At 46.3% G+C, this 17,712-nt stretch overlaps 1 protein-coding gene across 5 annotated transcripts in view; it reads left to right on the top strand.

Annotated features, from left to right (window-relative positions):
- Positions 1-17,602, top strand: part of RAPH1 (Ras association (RalGDS/AF-6) and pleckstrin homology domains 1) — a 109,064-nt gene extending 91,462 nt beyond the window's left edge. For all 5 annotated transcript variants that reach the window (XM_068947997.1, XM_068947998.1, XM_068947993.1 and 2 more), the window contains 5 exons: positions 969-1,079; positions 4,018-4,116; positions 4,928-5,048; positions 6,673-6,815; positions 11,467-17,602. In XM_068947997.1, coding sequence (XP_068804098.1) covers positions 969-1,079; positions 4,018-4,116; positions 4,928-5,048; positions 6,673-6,815; positions 11,467-13,446 — 2,454 coding nt within the window. In that variant the 3' untranslated portion in view covers positions 13,447-17,602. The remainder of the gene's footprint in view (positions 1-968; positions 1,080-4,017; positions 4,117-4,927; positions 5,049-6,672; positions 6,816-11,466) is intronic.
- Positions 17,603-17,712: the final 110 nt, after the last annotated feature.

Genomic DNA, 17,712 nt, shown 5'->3' with positions numbered 1-17,712 from the left:
GGAGATAAGTGGCTCTCTTTTCTCAAGTAGAATTCAGATGAAGGACCAAGATGCACTGCAAATGCCCACCGGAAAACACAAGAAAAAACTTCACAATCGGTCTGCCAAATTTTACTGATTGTAAATAGTTCCTATGAATGGTCTTTCCAGACCAATTTGTGCTACGTTTTCTGAAACTGGTACATACCATACCATTTCTTCAGTATCACTTGTTCCATATGTTTCTATAATAACAAGCAAATAGCCGCTAAAAATGCATTATAGCTTCAAGGTTGACCTACTGCAAGTTGTTTGTGAATGAGTCTTCAAGGCTTCAACTGTTCCGTAACACAGGAGAAACAGGTCTACAGCACTTCCCACAAAGCTAGCAATCAAGAGGAGATGATCTCTGTGCTCTGTTAGGGGCATCGGCTCACTTTACAGCTGAATACCTCTCGTGTGATCTCTCTACAGTCTTTCATTTCCTTAGAACAACGTATATGCAAGATATCTTGTTAAGATTCTCTGTCCCAGCATTTGTCCCCCTCTGTGCCAAATGTTTATAGAGTAACACTCATGGTCCTACTGGAATTTGGACACCTTGATTATTACCAAGGTGAAATACAATCAGCAGTTGTTAACAGTTCCTGGTCAACTAGTCCTGTTTACTTTCTCTGGATGGCAACTCTGAATAAACATAGCAGCCTCGTTAAAATGTTGTCAAATGGTAAAATGCAAATAAAACACAAAAAGCCAAACTGAATTCGAAAAAGGATATCCTGATTCAAAACGAACATCTGATGTAAGGATTTGATGCATGTCTGTATCCTCTTGTTGTATTGGTAGTCTTAGATTGTCAGACTGATAGCAATATTAGACCTTAATTAGACCTTATTTTTAACATTAGATCTTAATGTTAGATGGATTTTGGCAGAAGTATGGTTTTCTTATGCAGATATGTTATAGCTGAGTATTTTTGTGCTTAATAGGTCTCGCGGGATCTCGTATGCTTTCTACAGCTTGATCATGTCAACGTTTACTATGGGCAGGACTATCGGAACAAGTACAAAGCGCCTACAGACTATTGTTTAGTGCTAAAGGTAACTTGTTAATTGTTTTAAAAATTCTCATATTAAAAAGAGCATTTGAAGAGACTCAGACGTTTCTGCAATATGCTTAGTCCCTTCAGAGAACTACACTTGCTAATTGTGAGCAGGTAGGAAATGATTCATAGCACTAGTTAACACAGTATTAATGTAGAGAAAGATTAGAATGTAGAAAACGTTTCCTGTAGTAATGGAACAGTTGGAAAGCTACGCCTGTCAGCGGTCAGGGGGAATCTCTAAATGATTTTAGTTCAGCGCGTGAGAAATCTAAATTACCATAAATTACTGTGGCAAGGAAAAAGGTATGTTTAACTACAGTTTCTGTGGAGTTGGTGTAATGACCCTCCTTGGTAGAAAAATCATTAAAAATGGTGCAAATGCCATGCAGGCAGTAGTGCAGAGGGAAGAAATGACTATGCAATTTCTTTCTTCCCCATCTAGCTGGCAGATTGCCTCCTGCCACCTGATCCATGTGCAGATTGCATGGTGGGGCAGGAAAAAAGATAAGAGAGCGCAACAGAGGAACGGCTTTGCTGGATTCACCTAACGCTAGGTTCCTCTGGCAGCGGCCTTGATCAGCTGCTTAGAGAAAAATAACAGGACAGCCTTGCAGAGATACTTGACTCGTGCACAGAGTTCAAAACGGTGTCACTCCTTGCACGGCAGCTACAAAACTATTTTAAAACAGGTTTTCACGGTATGGTCATAGTAAGCAAAGTGTCTTCATGGATTTGAAAACTGTGCAGGGACAAGAGAGGGCCACAGTTTTGCTTTGACCTTTTATCTTCCCTGATGTACATCTCGTGTTGTGTTGCATATGTCAGTACGTTAGAATGTTTTATGTGCCCGGCGTGAGCAGCTGCCTATATGCTGTGCGAGAAAGGATTTCATCTTCCCATAGATGAGGCAACATGTGTTTGGGCCTGCTGAGAGGTATATGTCAAATACAGCACAAGAGGTGAAGGGAGAAAACATAAAACTGAAATTGGAAAATGTTATCCGTTTCCTTATAGGTCATTGGCACAGTTAATTGAAAAGAATTAAAGGCAAAAATGTCAGCACTGGTAGATATTCATAAATTGCTTGAAGTACATTAGTTTCTTTTGCTGGCCTGTCGCTTTCTATCTACGTCATTTGGATGGGTTTAGAGTGAATTATTTTCTAAAACTTGTTGACCGCACAGGGTAAACCAGACTAAATCTTACCTAAGTGGATTTTTTTAAAAGCTATTGCCATTCTGAGCGTAAACGAAGACATGAGAATGTTGAAGTCAAATTTTAGCATAGCTAAATTATCCCACTTGTGTTTTAGTGCCTTACTTGACTTAGTTAAATAAAATTCATGGGGTAAAGCTATATTTTCAGCGTGGTGCTGATACATCACCAGATTGCTATGTTAGGTGGTATTGAGTTCTGCCTTCCTCCAGTCTCACAATAGTGATCAGTGTTTGACGTTAGTATCAGAGGTTTTAGCAGCCATGCGTTTTTTATAGACGCTCAGTTCTGTGCCACTGGGATTCGTGAATCTGGGAATGAACTCCAAATCATGAACTTTTTTTTTTGGAGAGGTGAATGGGAAGTGCGTACTCTGACTCTTACTAAAGTTTGTTTAAGTGTTTGCCTCCTTTGTTTATCTCGAAGCGCACTATGCAAGACTTTGCTGTACTATTGTTAAATATGACCTTTGTATGCTGGGTTATAATATTAACTCCTGGGTTCTAAATGTTAGGTTTCTGAGAGGTTCTTTCATTTATATATAATGAAATTTTAGACCGAGTCCAAGAAGAAGGTGGCGGGTTGGGGACACAATTGTCTACGCTTCTGTAGACTCTTTTTTGACGTATGACATGTAGACAAAATGGGCTTGTAGTTAAAGAAAAAAAAATAAAAGCAGTAATCTAAAATCAAAATGAAGTCAGTGGTATATATTCTGGATATGGAGAGGAGCATGTTCATTTTGAAATAATTGTTTGGAAGACTTATCAAGAGAAAATATTATGAAAAGAGATTACAATTTTTTGATCTATGTTTGAGAGTCTTCAGGAAGACTTAAAATACCTGTTATCATATAGCAGAGCTCTGCATCATTGAACTGTGAGGTGATAGAGGAAATAATAAGAGATTGAATGTTCACAGTTGCCCTGACCGCTGTGAGATGTTTAACTTTTACAAAATGGACAGGAAGCAGCTGACTCATCCATCCAGAATGGTTTCCAGTGTTTGATTTTTGTAAAATATATGTTTCTTGTTTGACTCCTGAAATGATAAGTACCGTCCTTTTATCTTTCTTATATATATTGCATGCGGGGACCGCAAGTATTCTGGGTGTTATCCCTGTTTCAGTAGAGTAGAGACTATGAAGGCTTTAGAAGCTGAAAATGAAAGGAATTGTGCTTGACAGTGTGTCAACTGTTGAGCGTGTCGCTCGAAAGTCAAAAAAAAAAAAAAAAAAAAGGCAGAGGAGGCCAGTGTGTTTGTTTTCCCCCAGTGTGTTTTGGTGTGAGAGGAAGGTGAAATAATAGCTCTGCGACTCAGGTGGTGGTTTAGTCCATAGAGCGGTAACAGGAGACAGCCCTTTGGCAGTCTCTCACTTGTGTGCAGGAACGGTTTTCACAAGCTGAGAACGTTCACTAAAAACATTTCTCAAGAGCCTTAGGAGTTCAGAGCAGCTGCAGCACTAAGCTACTGAAAGATTCACCCTTTCCTAATATTTCAAACCTGAAATGAATGCTCACTGAAGAGATCACCAATTTGTATGTAAACCAGTTCCCCCGCCTCTTGAAATATTCATACATTTTTAAAGTTGGCTCAAAACACAGACCACCATTCAGGAGCTTCCAGCAGTGAGTTTTTCTTTCTAGACCTCATCAGATAAACGGCTTTCCTTGCATTCTTGGCTATAAAATTGATCAGGATTAACAATTTTTATGCAGCATCCTCAGATCCAGAAGAAATCCCAGTACATCAAGTATCTTTGCTGTGATGATGTAAGAACTCTGCACCAGTGGATCAATGGCATCCGCATTGCGAAGGTAACCTCCCATCGCCAGTCTTCTTGAACTGGCGCCATTGTGCTTGGATATTAGTGCTTGGTTATATTTGCCTTACTGAAACCACTTATCGTCGTTAAGGAGAGAGGAGAAGGGAACACACTCTTCAACTGTGTAATTAGTTAGTATCAGCGGTGCGTCAGTATTGTCTCTTTGAAACCATTTACAGTTATTTAGCAAAACATACAATGCTGAATGTAACTTTCCCTGTGTTTATCTACTCTGAACTTGAACTGTGCAATCTTCTTACCTATTTTATTCACGAGCGAAATTATGCGGTATACCATACTGTTAGGATAATTTAGTAATTGGGCCCTTCCCTCCTATTTCTGCGGCCCTTCTGCTTTGTCACATGACAAAGTCCTTTTGACATCGTGGCTAGATTTTGGCCAGTTCCCTTACAGATGTTAAAATGAAAGTTTGTGGGGGAAAAAAGAGATTTTGAGGTGCACAGCATTGTTTCCCGAGATCAGTAGTTTGGCTTACTTCATTCGGTGGCCCATTTCTTGCCTTTTTCTAAGTGCTTTGACATCCTTTTCTAGCATAAAAGGGTTGTTTTTATTTCTTTCAGTAATAAAAAGGCCAAGGGTTGGGAGGAGGGAGTTGCCACTGCTGTTAAATAAAACAGAACTAAATTTGCACAGAATTAATGTTGCCTGAGCTCCTTTGCAGAGATCCTGCTCTTTATGTCTGGGAAAAAGATGTGGAATAGAGGAGCCAGAGGTGGGGATCAACAATCTGAAAAGGGTACACAGCCTAGACAGCTGTTAAATTTCTTTGTCATTCTGCTTAGTATGGGAAGCAACTGTACATGAACTATCAGGAAGCACTGAAGAGGACGGAGTCGGCATATGACTGGACTTCCTTGTCTAGCTCCAGTATCAAGTCAGGCTCCAGCTCATCTAGTTTACCAGGTAATAGTGTGATCTGTCTCGTAGTAGACTTAATTACCTTTTTTTTGATCCTCAGCTATCTGGAGACCCAAGGAGAGGTTACTGAAGGAAATGGACTGTCTCGTCATAGTCTTTTAGGCAGTGTTCAGTCTAAAAAAAACTGATTTATTTTATTACTGGCAGTGGTGTATTTTCAGAACATGTTGTAATTTCTCCTTCACCTCCAAAAGAGAATATTCTTCTGATATTGAGGAAAGGAAACCTGCTTTCAAATGCCAGAAGCTTCTATCTTCACCTATTGGAAAAAAGAAATCAAGATCTATTACTCAGTGAGACATGGAGAATTGTGTGTGTAGCTCTGGAACTGCTTTTGTGGACTGAAATGTTTGAAATTCATAAGTGGAAAATAGTCCCTGCCCAAAGGCAAAGACCCTTCTTTGTCAAAGACAAACTTCGAAAATACTGCCTCTGCTCCTTTTTCAGGCTTAGTGTGCCTACAGGAATCTGCTCCTGTTTACCTCTCAGCAGGGCTGGGACTCTTCTTTTGTAGCAAATAGCAGTTTAAAAATTGATGAGTGGTTTATAGTCACAGTTCACTATTCGGAGCTAACCGACACTGTGCCAGGTTATTCTGAGTCCATAGGGGAGTTTCATTATGGAACGTATTTTGTCCATTGCGGATAGTACCACAGGTCAAGAAGGATGTTGTTAAGTTGAAAAGGTTTGCAAAGCAGCCTGTGAGAATAAGCTAAACAAATCTAGGCTAACTGGGAGGGCACCGCACTCTCAGTTGTGCGGAGCAGCTTTTCCAAGGCAGTAGTAAATTCTCTGCTACTGACAATTTCTCCATCCAAGTCGGGTGTTTTTCTGAGCAAGCGTCTCTTGTTCTGGAGCGCTGAGCCACAGCCCACCAGTCGTGTTTGTTTTGCCAGAGCTACAGTCCAGGATGTGCCTAGATGTCCCCTTTCCCCAGGGCAGCTTCAGAGTACGTGGGAAGCAGGTGCCATGCTGTATAAATCAGTCTGGCAGAGGCAGCTGCTGTCTTCTCAGGGTGCCCAGTGGCCCCTGGGCATCCTCCGCATTCACTAGTTGTAGGATGCACATCATTCCTTATCTTCCCCTGGGGAACGGAGCAGTCAGTGAGAAGCAGGCTGCTGCCTCAGCCAGCACAGTTTGCCTGTCTTCAGCCGATGTCTGGTGCCCCCTTCTAAGGTCAGGCTGGTAAGGAGTGCTTCGGAGAGCAGGTTGCATGCACTACATGAACAGCGCTTTCCTGAAGCGGGAGGCTGGGGAGCTGCTGGGTACTTGCAGAGCCTCTGGGACTGCACTGTAGGCATGTTCACTTTGCAGTATATCTGACGCACCGTCATCCTCACAGAGCTTCAGATTTGATTAACAGCTGGGATCTGTTGCTCTGTTTCGTTTTCTGGACAGCAGTCTTCCAGGGCCTGCCTGTGTGCTAGAGCTTATGCAGTAGATGGTGGGAACAATGTCCTTTAGTGGGATAACATGTTTAACAAGTGTCATGTTAGTCTGTCACCCTGTGACCATTGGATGTCACTCAGAGTTGCATTATAAGTGCGCTCACTTTACTCAACACTCAGAAATACATGCTAACCATTTTTAAACTTTTTTTTTTAAACAGAGTCTCAATCAAATCATTCTAATCAGTCTGACAGTGGAGTTTCTGACACCCAGCCAACTGGACATGTCCGTTCCCAAAGTATCGTCAGCTCCATGTTCTCTGAGGCCTGGAAGCGAGGCACTCAACTGGAAGAATCCAGCAAGGTAACAAGAAGACTTTAGTTTGAGAACCAACACCCAACAAAATGTACAAGACAGTGTGACACCTCTTCCACCTCTGTCTGTAGTGGGATTTCTTCTTTTTTTTTTTTACTCTATATTATTGACATATACTGCAGTATAATTGTTCTTTCAGCATTCACTTTTTCAGGGATTATAGTCCAGCAACCTTCTGTTCTTGTTTTCATGTGTGTGCACAGAAGCTCCTTGTTTTTTGAAGGCATAAGACTGCCTTTCCCACAGAATCTTATTAACTAGTGTTGAATAAAGACCAAATTAAAAAAAAAAATCAGTTGTTAACAAGTTGAATGAAGTTCTTTCAGTAAGCTCTTTCTTCAGTTAACTAGCCACATCTTTCTGTCGCAAAGATGTGAATAACTGAGACCTGGAGCCAGGTACACCTATTTAAAATATGGTCCAGCAGATTTTTCTCAAATGCTTTCCATAGTCTGTGTAAATGGAAAGAATAAACTTTGATATATTCAAAGCAGAAGTGCCGTAATTGGCAGTAATTGTGGATTGACACAGATTGGGTGTATTGTTGCTGGTAGAGAGATACAAAGGATTTTAACCCATTGACTCATCAGATCTGTTGTGTTTTGATTAGTTTTGTGTCTGTTCTGGGATAGTTGACTGATGTAGTTCCTGGGGAATACCTGCACATACAGTAGAACTGTCGCTTAAGCTGGTTTGTTGTCAGGCTCGAAGGAATTTCCAGGTTCCTAAACAGCCATGACATCAGTAACTGCAGCAGAGTTGCATGTAGAACTATGTTTGCAGGATGCTGTGAGAACTTATCTTCACTGCTGTCAGTCTTGAATCTTTCCCAGACCCCCGGTTCAGGCTAGAGAAGCAAATTTTTTAAAACTAAAATCATGGGTCACGACACCTGACATTGGTGCATCAGCTAAGTTACTAAAAATAAGACGACAACACGTTTTCAAATAAAAATGCACAGGTGGCACAAAATAAAAGCTGACTTGGCTGCATTCCTTGTCATTCATAACTTTTCTGTGGTGCCTGCTGGCTTAGATACGGTCTGTAATTCTAATAGCAATGTTGTCCTTAGCCCAGGCGTGTAACTTGCTAAATTGTGATTCGAATTTTTCAACTGCATGAGTGCAACACCTGATGCATGTTCATCAGCAGAGGGCTTGTGTATGTGTACTGTGCGCATCGTTTCTGCAGGGCCCGGGTGGATGCAAAACGTAGGGCACTTGAGTCTGTCTAACGTGTATCCAACAGAGGTGAAAGCCTGTTGCTATGAGAACTGTAATGTTATTGTTTCCTAAAGTTTTATTTTTAATCTGAAAATCTTGCTGCTATACTAAAACTTAAACTCTCTGTGAACTTTTAGGGAAACGTTGAAAGTTTAGCACTATGGATTTCTGTTCTTAACAGCTCCATAGTGTCACTGGCAATTACTCATTAAAATAAACCCCCCCCAAGCGTGTGTTACCTGATTAAAGCATTTTTTTAAAATAAAATATTCGGACTGTTGCCTATGGAGGGCCATCCATGTTTCGAGATTGCATCAGTCTGAGTTCCTTTCTGTGAACGAAACCAAGGAAAGGTATGTTTCTCTTGCACGTTCCTCACACCGGTGAATGGATTGCCCTAAAACTTTCGAAGAATCCAAATGAAATGAACCGTGTAAAGTTTTAATTCAAAACCCCATTAAAAAAAACTGAGCGAGCCAGCGACAAATTTAACTTCAGCAATGCTATAGCAAGTGCTCAAGGACCTTAACAGCTCAGTAAATCAGATTGACAGCGGAAAAGGATAAATCCTGGGGCAGGAAAGGAAACAACAGTGTTACTAAAATTGCAATTTACGTGGAAAGATAGTTGTAATTGCAGTGATACTGAGATGTGCTGGGATCAGGAGGTTAGTCTCCCAACTATCTTCAGAAGTAGTAATTCCACAATGTTTCAGCTTTGTGAACGAAGCTGGCTGAAGGTAAAGACAGGTTGCTGCAAGCTGCAGAACTAATGGAGGTTTTCCAGCATGTCCGGTCCCCTTCTGCAGCGACTCCTTCTCCCCTGTGTCAGCCTTCTCACATCCCCCTCAGCCAGCAGGGCAGAAGAGCATGCTTTGGCTCAGCAAGGAGATGATGTTGAGGCTGGCCAGCTGGCCGGCATGTTAGGCTGGTTGGCCGGTGGCTAACTGCTCGACAAATTCAACATGGGTGAGTTCCGCCTGCTTTTCCCTCATTTGCCCAAGTGCCAGTTTTCACAACAATTTGTGAGAGTCGATACATTGAGACATGCTGAGAGTTGATTGAGTTGGTACATTGAGATTTCTACCCGTCTGTAATGTTTGACTGAAATGGGCCAACCAATCCAAAAGTCCTTGGCACAGGGGGAGGCAGCAAACAGCGCAATTGCAAAAGCTTGTTTGGTTAGGAAGAATAGCAAAAAATACAGCACAGCAGTTATTTTAAACAGTACTTACTGTTGTCTTTATAGCGTGGGATTTGCACATAGTCTTACAGATGCATGTTGCAAAGAGGAACTGACAGTATGCAATAAGTCGGTTTTCAATTAGTTAGCATCATCTAATTACAGTGACGATGATCTTGTAGGGGTCTTCTGTAAGCCAAGTTTCACTGAATACCTGCCTGATTGTGGAAATTGAATCTGTTTCCTTTGTGGGGGTCCCCGCCTCCTTAGATGCACACTATTCTTTCCCCTGCCCTGTGTGTTTAATATGCTTTCTGTGAAGATGGCCTCTCTTCAGTGGGTGTAAGGCAAATGCCTCTGTGTTTCCAATATATCTAAAATTGAAAAACCTACCATTTAAAGATGCAGGCAGTCTGCCTAGTTCACAGTTTGAAAGACTACCAAATTTCCCAAAGGATACATTAGTCTCCAGTTCATGTTCTTGAAGTTTGGGCAGTGAAGGTCTCATAATGCCTTGCTTTGGCTCTTAGATTTGGAACAAATGTTGTTTCAAATAGGATGCTACAACAGACATCGGAGTAAGCGCTCACCATGTGTGCTTTAAGTGACAGGGAGTGAGGGACAGGTCATTGTTCGCCATTCTTTCAGGTCTCACTGCTCAGGGGTAGCTGCTCTGTTATGCCTTGGTGTCCCTCTGTCTGTTTTATGCCGCTTTTATTTTTCCTGTTGCCTTTTGCTGTCTCAGGTGTCAAAAGTGAAGCTCAGCACAGCTAAGGTCAGCACAGCCGAGGTGCCTTGTTCAGGGCAGAATTAAGGTCAGGGGCTACTGTTTGAAAATTCATTAACTTGAGTGATTGGGACGATGGTAATTTACAGACTAACACTGGCAAGAGATCAAGATCTCGCTCCTGTTTTGTTTGTGGTCGTGTAGCTCCAGAGCTTTGTTATACTCCTTGCCCTACGTGCCTGATCTGACAGGCAGAGGCACGCCCTGCGCTTGTTACAAATCACTGTTTGTTGTTTCTGACTCTTAATATGTTTGGTTTTCTCCTGTGCGTATAAAAACTCTGTGCACCTGCGTGTAGGACGAAGCGATGTGCAGACAAGCTCATGCAGTGCAAACGAGCATAAATGAGCTAACTTGCAGCAAAATAGCTACTAATAAAGTGTCGGTTCCCCGGGCTGGTTAGTTGCCGCGTTACTATTGCATTTCTAATGCATGTTGCTATTCTGTGCGCTCTGAAGTTCACAGCTTGGCTTGTCGCAAGAACACTTTGTACTGGGTGGGATCTTGGTAAGCCTGAGTAATATAGCCATCTTTTTAATTTTTAACCGAAACGTAGGTTTACAGTTTTAGAGGAATAATTTAACCTGAACAAAACCCATTGGGTAGACTAAAATGTTGCCTGTTGCTTTCCCATTGCTCCTTCCCGTAGGTGGTTTTTCCCTTTCTTTCCCCTTTCTTCTTCTGTGTGAGATAATACTCTGCTGCATGTCTAGCTGTTCTTTCCCAGGCTAACTTTGTTTTGCACGTCTCTAAACGCTTCCTTCTGCAGAAATTTGCCTAGGAAATCTCTATTCTCCCTCTTTTTCCTCATTTTTTTTCCCTTGGCCGTGTTGGATGTCGGAGCGTGTGGAGCGGAGCGGTCTCAGGGGTACTCCTGCGTGGAGTTTGCTCCTGCTGCCTTTCAGAGCAGCTGGGGATTTCTGCGGTCTGTGAGGCCGAGCAGAGCGAAGCCTGAGCTGCCGTGAGGGTTTGGCAGAGGCCGTAGGAGGCCTCGCGTGCTTTAACACCACTCGTACCGAGCTGAAGAGGGGTCTGCAGAGCCCCTTGCTCTGCCCAGCACCGCGGCGTGGCCTGGGTCACGGTGCCGGGGCGCAGGAGGCGCTGGGGCGCCCGCGGGCGCCGCTGCCGGCCCGCAGGAGCGGCAGAGGCCGGTGGGTTTTGCCCCGGACATCCAGCGCCGCCAGGAGCAGGTCTAGCCCCCTTGATTCTCCCCGCTCGCTCCCTGCCCGCCCGACCGCGCGGCTCAGGCTTGTCCGCAGGCACAGCTGTCTCTTGCTGCCCTGTTTTGCTAATACCTCCTGCACGCTGTAACCTGCCACTTACTTTTTAATGACAGGCACATTTAGACCTTGACCTCATAATCTCTTTGTCTCCCTCCCTCCCTCTCTCTCTGTCTCTTTCTCTCTTTCTCCCTCTCTCCGCTTTCACTAAAACCCCTTCCCACTAGGCCCGAGCCGAGCCTGCAGGTCGGCCCTTCGTGTCTCTCGCACCTCCTGTCTCCCCACAGACAAAAGTGGCGACCCCCTACGCAGCGTCGCAGCCGTCCCCCCCGCTCCCCCCGCCGCCCCCGCCTCCGCCCCCGCCTCCGCCCCCGCCGCCCCCGCCGCCACCCCCCCTCCCCAGCCAGGCCGCCCCCTCCGCCGGCTCGCCCGCCACCATGTTCGTCAAGTACAGCACCATCACCAGGCTGCAGAACGCGGCCCAGCACGGCGGGCCTTTCGCCAAGGCCCCCGGCCCCCAGCAGGCCCCCCCGCCCCCCCCGCCTGCCGGCAAGCCCCACGTCCTGGTGCCCCCCAACGGGGTCATGCCGCCTCCCCCCCCTCCGCCGCCTCCCCCCACGCCGGGCTCGGCCATGGCGCAACTGAAGCCGGCGCCCTGCGCCCCCGCCGTGCCGCAGTTCACCCCTCCACCCCCCCCTCCCAAAATCCACCAGGTGCAACCAAACATAAGCCAGGCCGCTGCCGCCGCTGCCTCCCCGCTGCCCCCACCTCCTCCCCCCGTGCCTGCCCCACCACCGCCCCAGGCACCCCCAAAGCCCCTCATGACGGCTCTCCCCACCCAGCCGCTGCCGGGGAAGGCGGCGTCGCCAGGGGTCACACATGTTACACCCTCTGTGCCCGCTCCCTTGCCCCCAGCCATAAAGAAACAGCCGAGTGTCACCTCTCCCCAGGTGCCGCCCCTGTCCCCAGCCCCTCCTGGCCTCGCTCCCCCCCCCACCTTCCCAAAGCAGCAGAGCTTCTCCGTGAAGCCCCCTCCGTCCCCTCAGTCCCCGGTGCCGTCGGTGGTGAAGCAGATAGCCAGCCAGTTCCCACCTCCTCCCACCCCACCTGCCACCGAGCCCCAGCCTCTAAAACCCCTTCCGCTGAGCGTGGCTCCGCAGTCACCTCCAGCAGTGAAAGCCAAGCCCAAGTGGCAGCCCGTTGCCGTTCCCTCACCTGATTTCCCCCCTCCTCCGCCGGAGAGCAGTTTAGTGTTTCCTCCTCCACCTCCTTCCCCAGCTACCTCTGCAGGTTCTCCCCCCCCTGACAAATCAGGGTCTCCAGTCAAAAAGGCCAGCAAGACATCGAGCCCTGGAGGGAAGAAACCGCCTCCGACACCTCAGCGAAACTCCAGCATCAAGTCCACCAGCTCCACCGAGTACCACGAGTCCAAGAGACCTTCAGTGGACCGCCTTGTCAGCAAATTTGCACACCCACCAGAGCCGTCGGGGTCTCTTTCCAAGGACTCATCGCCTCCTGCAGCCCCTCCAAAGCCAGGAAAGCTCAACCTTTCCGGGGTGAGCCTTCCCATCGTCCTTCCACAAGGAGGGATCCCGGCCAAGGCTCCTGCCCTGGGTGTGGCTGGGAAGGAACCCGTGGTTGAATTCCCTTCACCACCGTCGGATTCAGACTTTCCACCGCCACCACCTGAAATAGATCTTCCTCTCCCGCCAGTGGAGATCCCATCCGTGTTTTCAGGCAGCACCTCCCCAAAAGTCGCTGTCGTCAATCCACAGCCTCAGGCGTGGTCAAAGCCAACCGTGAAGAAAGCCCCGCCGCCCACGCGCCCCAAGCGGAACGACAGCACCCGGCTGACGCAGGCGGATGCGGCAGAGCCGCCGGGGTCAGCCAGTCCCCAAGTGCCCACTTCGCCCAAGTCCAGCCTTAGCGTTCAGCCGGGATTCCTGGCAGACCTCAACCGGACGCTGCAGCGGAAATCCATCACCCGGCACGGCTCCCTCTCGTCTGCACGCGTGTCCCGAACCGAGCCCACGGCCACCATGGACGACATGGCCTTGCCCCCACCCCCGCCCGAGCTGCTGGCCGACCAGCAGAAGACGAGCAGCTTTGGGGGCAGTCACATATCCGGCTATGCAACGTTACGGAGGGGGCCGCCGCCCGCGCCCCCCAAAAGGGATCAGAGCACCAAGCTGTCGCGGGACTGGTAGTCGGTCCCCAGGGCCGCCCAGGGCTTCAGTGACTCGTGAGCTGCTCCGCGATGGGCCAGCTCGTGACGGCGCGCGCCTGGAGAGAGCGCGGCGACCTGGACGGTAGCTCCATCACGAGAGGTGATCTCAAGCTATAGCTAAGGCTAAACGTAGAGACGTTCCCCTGTCGTGGCTAGGCCAAAAAGTTGGGGGCTTGAGGGGGGTGGTGTTATTTTACTGGGGGAGGGGGGGTAGACAAGCATTGACTTATCCTTTCAGTTTCTTTTACCCTTCATATATGGATTGGACCAAAAATCCTTTTTTCTTACTTTTTCTGCGTTTGCGGGGGGAGATAATTTTTTGTAGTGTCTGTCCATGTGAGACATGTTTGTGCATGTATTATAAATGTAGGTATATAATATATTGTGATATATTTCGTCGCAATTATAGAAGATAACCAGAATGTTTTTGTAGAGCCGTATTTATTGTTTCAGTCACTGCATTAGCAGGAATTGGACTCTGTAACCAGTCAAATCTTAGCGTTAAGATGAAGATGTAGGGGGCACTTTAAAGAAGAAGAGAAAACAAACCACAAACCTCTTTTGGCAGTTTGTGACGGGTAAATGGTGCAGAGCTGAGGTGTTCTGCTGGTAACTGTACATTGGTCCTTGATTGAAAAATACAGATGCAACATACCAAAACATTCTGGTCCTAATACTACTGAAAATGACTGAGGAAGAAAATAGATTATATATAATGGGCTGGAGTGGAATATATTTATACTATAAAGAGCCTCCCCCTCCCTCCCGAGTAGTTTAAAAATATACATTGCGGCAAAGTTCTTTGTCGGTGCAGCAAATAGGATAAATATATAGTATTCCAATCCATTATGCGTTCTAACTTTATACTAGGCTCGTTCACTTGTTTTTATGGCTTGAGTATTTGTGTTAACCCCTTTTGAAAGCTGCCAGAACTCCTGCAATCAACGCCGACCCACAAGGCTGACCCGCGCCGAAGCATCGCTTGTTAACGTATGCTTCTTTCCCCGAGTGAACAGGTAGGTTTCTGCAGAGAGCGTTGTGTTCTCACGCAGACGTGCCTGATGAGATGTGTTATCTTTACAAAAGCAAGCGTTGGAAAACGTTTATGGAAAGCGTTGTTTGTAATTCATTAGAAATTGGCAGGAATCTCTCCCCTCTGGAAAGAGGGAAGGGAATGGTACCTTCAGTCCGAGCACAGCTGGAGGAGCTCTGTTTCCTTTGACCTGCCAGAGGCTGTGGCCAATGCATAAACCCATTAATTACGAAGTTGCACTTCTAGCAGTCAAGGGAGATGACTGGGGGAAAAATACTGAGGCAATAACGTTTGCTAATAATTTAATTTAACGGGTCCTGTTAGCAGGAAATAGTCTATCATATTTGGTTTGTTTATTTATTTGCCACTGATTTACAATCAGTCACCGGATCAAAATACTAGAGACCTTTTTCTTGTACGTCATTAGTTTGTGCAGTCTTTCCCACACACCGGACGTCGTGTAAAGGTAGTGCAGTTAGCGTAAGTGGTCTTGCCTATCATGCGTGTTCAGTACAGGGTAGTGGTGCACAATCTTTGTAAAGAAACTAGAATACCTGGGCTGTACCTACCCCATCCCCAGTTGTTACAGCGTCCCTGGTGGTCACTACAGGAATACTGTCCAGGCTCGGACGGCAAATGATTTTACTCTTGGTTCCCCTTTTCTCTAAAAGTAAAGTTTAAATGCTTTCCTTTCCCCAAAGAAAGAAACAAAGGAATAGCTTGCCTTGACAGTATCTTTATACGTGTAAAGTATATGGAAACTAATCTCTCATTAGAGCAAAATAGTTGTAACGCAAGCTGATAGATTTAAGAAATAGTGTGACAGTGTCCCCCGTTCCTTTTTTTTATAAAGTGTTTTTAAAAAATCCAACTTATAAAGTTAATTCTTTGTGAATAATTTATGAACAGGAAAAAAAGTTTTGCCGATTAGAGGGAAAAGAAATGGCACATCTATAATTATATAGTTTTAAATAAGTGCATCGTGAAAAGAGAAAAAAAGAATGGTGCTGTCTCCGCTGACCTGTTTCATGTGATTTTTTTAAATCTATTTCAGCGCCTCTGGAAATTGTTCCAATATATCAGACTAGTTTTTTTGAGCAATAAGAGTATACCATTATGTGCATTTTTAAAGCACTGCTGTGGAAAGGCACTTTTTTGTATCTTTCAAATTGTTCACAAAGTTTTGTTTCTACTATTTTTGTGCTTATAAAGTGTCCTTAAAAGCATTTGCATTGTTTTTAAGTATGCTCAGCGTAGCTGGCCAATACCTTCATAGGAGGATGGTTAAGCTACGCTGCAGTTCATGGGTGCTGTAATTTTCTACGTTGGTCCTCCTGCTGCTTTGTGCTGTGCGCAGCTCCTGGGGCTCACACCTGTCAGTGGAGCAAACGGAGCACAGATGCGGCCGTAATCCCCGGCCCTTACTGCCGATAGGTAAGCGGACGCTCTCCGGCTCTCTGGCAAGGTGCTCCTGGGCTGACGCAGCGCGCGCTCCCAGGCAAGAGAGCGGTGGGGAATTGTGCTTGCCCCATCCTGTTTTATTCTCCCCCCCCGCCCCGTAGCTCCACTGGTACGTGTTGGTTCCAGCCCTCTTGCTTTTGTTCGTTCAGTGCGGGTACGTCTGGGATCTGCTCTTGGCAGAGGAATGTTTTGAGTGCAATTTCTTCAGAGGCATTGGAGCTTTGTTCTCGTTTTCCTGTGCCCGAATTCGTTTACCCTGTATCTCCTCCTAGGCGATGAATCCGTGCTCGCTACTGCAGGCCACTGAACAGCTTGCTGGGAGACCAAGGTGTAGCTGCAGGTTTGCAGCAAAAAGAATGACTGTGAGCAAAGGTGGCAGCCCATGTTCCTTCGGTTACAGCTTCCTGAGTCAGTAGCGCTGCAGAAACGTGATGCACGGCTGCAGCTTGCTGTCCCTCAGCCAAACACTGAAATGTGGCTACGGAGTGGTTCGGACAACCTGGTTGCCTTTTCAGCCGCTGAGACCCTTTCATCGTAACTTGCTTATCCGGTGTATTTACTGTTTTTGTGACAGTAAATATTTATGCCTTATTTGCAAGTTAGTTGTTTTTTTCCCCTTGTGCACTGGTCTCAAAATTGGACAACTCTATCTGTTAAAATCACAAAACAAAGGGGCCAGATCTCAGACACGCAGTGAGAAGTTTGCTGCTCCAAACATTGTTGTCTGAAATCCTTTAGGCACTTGTGCAGAGGAGCAGGGGAGAGCTGAGCTTTCATACTCCGGACGTAAAGAGAGCAGCTGCTTTGATGCCTGTTCAGGTGCGTGGCAGGGGAAAGCCCTGGTGCGGCGGGAGCAGCTGCGAGCCGCCGGCTGCTCCCCGGTTGCCGGCCGCCAAGGGCAGCGGGGCCCTGGTCAGCCCGCAGAGAGGGGGCTTCCCTGTGCGGGCGGCCGCGGGGCAGAGGGAGCTAGTCCTCGCTGATGGCTTCTGCTGTAATTTGGCTCCTGCGGAGTTAGTTGCCTTGAAAGGGAAAACTGGGCTTCTCATAGAGGCACTGATCTTAGAAGATTAAAAAAAAAACCCACAACTTCTGAGCAAGTGGTTGTAAACAAATCGCAGGTAATATGTTTGGGCGGGGGGGAGAAATGTTGTTCTGTTTTTATTTTCAAACCCTGTGTTTGGAGGAGGAGCTGTAGGCACAGGTTTCACCAGGAAAATAAAAAAAGTTTTTTAAAGTACCAGTTATTTTCCTTGGAAGAGGAAAGCTCCTGATCCCAGCTGCGCAGTGGCTGAATTGTGCCCATCCCCAAAGCCAAAGAGCTCCCCCCCCCCCCCCCCCCCCCCACTTACCGTGCAATTTCCCGCAGGGCAACAGTGAGCGAGGGAGGAGGCATCAAGGAAACAAAGTGAAGGTGCCTGAGTCGCTTTGGTTTCAGGACTGATGGGCGAGGGAGCGGGTATTTTCAACAAGTGCATTTTAAGATTTACCATTCTGGACTTGCACATTAAGAGAGTTTCTTATTTCTTCTTTTTGTGCCCCTAGGCAACCAGAAAGCACAAATTATTTACAGATAAAGTAAATTATGCCAGTTTTGCTCTGGGTTAAAATTATTTTTTTCTGCAGTTAAAGGAACCAAAAGTGCCATTTCAGCAGCAGAAGGGAAAAAGAAAATTTTTCTGCTTATTACAGCAAACGGCACAGAACTAAAAATTGTTTTACTTCAGTGGTGCCATTGCAGGTAACATTTTTTCT

This window comes from Struthio camelus, chromosome 6, assembly GCF_040807025.1.
Source record: "Struthio camelus isolate bStrCam1 chromosome 6, bStrCam1.hap1, whole genome shotgun sequence".
NCBI classification, from domain to species: Eukaryota; Metazoa; Chordata; class Aves; order Struthioniformes; family Struthionidae; genus Struthio; species Struthio camelus.
Note: the sequence above shows the minus strand (reverse complement) of the source record. Positions and strands in the feature narration are given on the sequence as shown.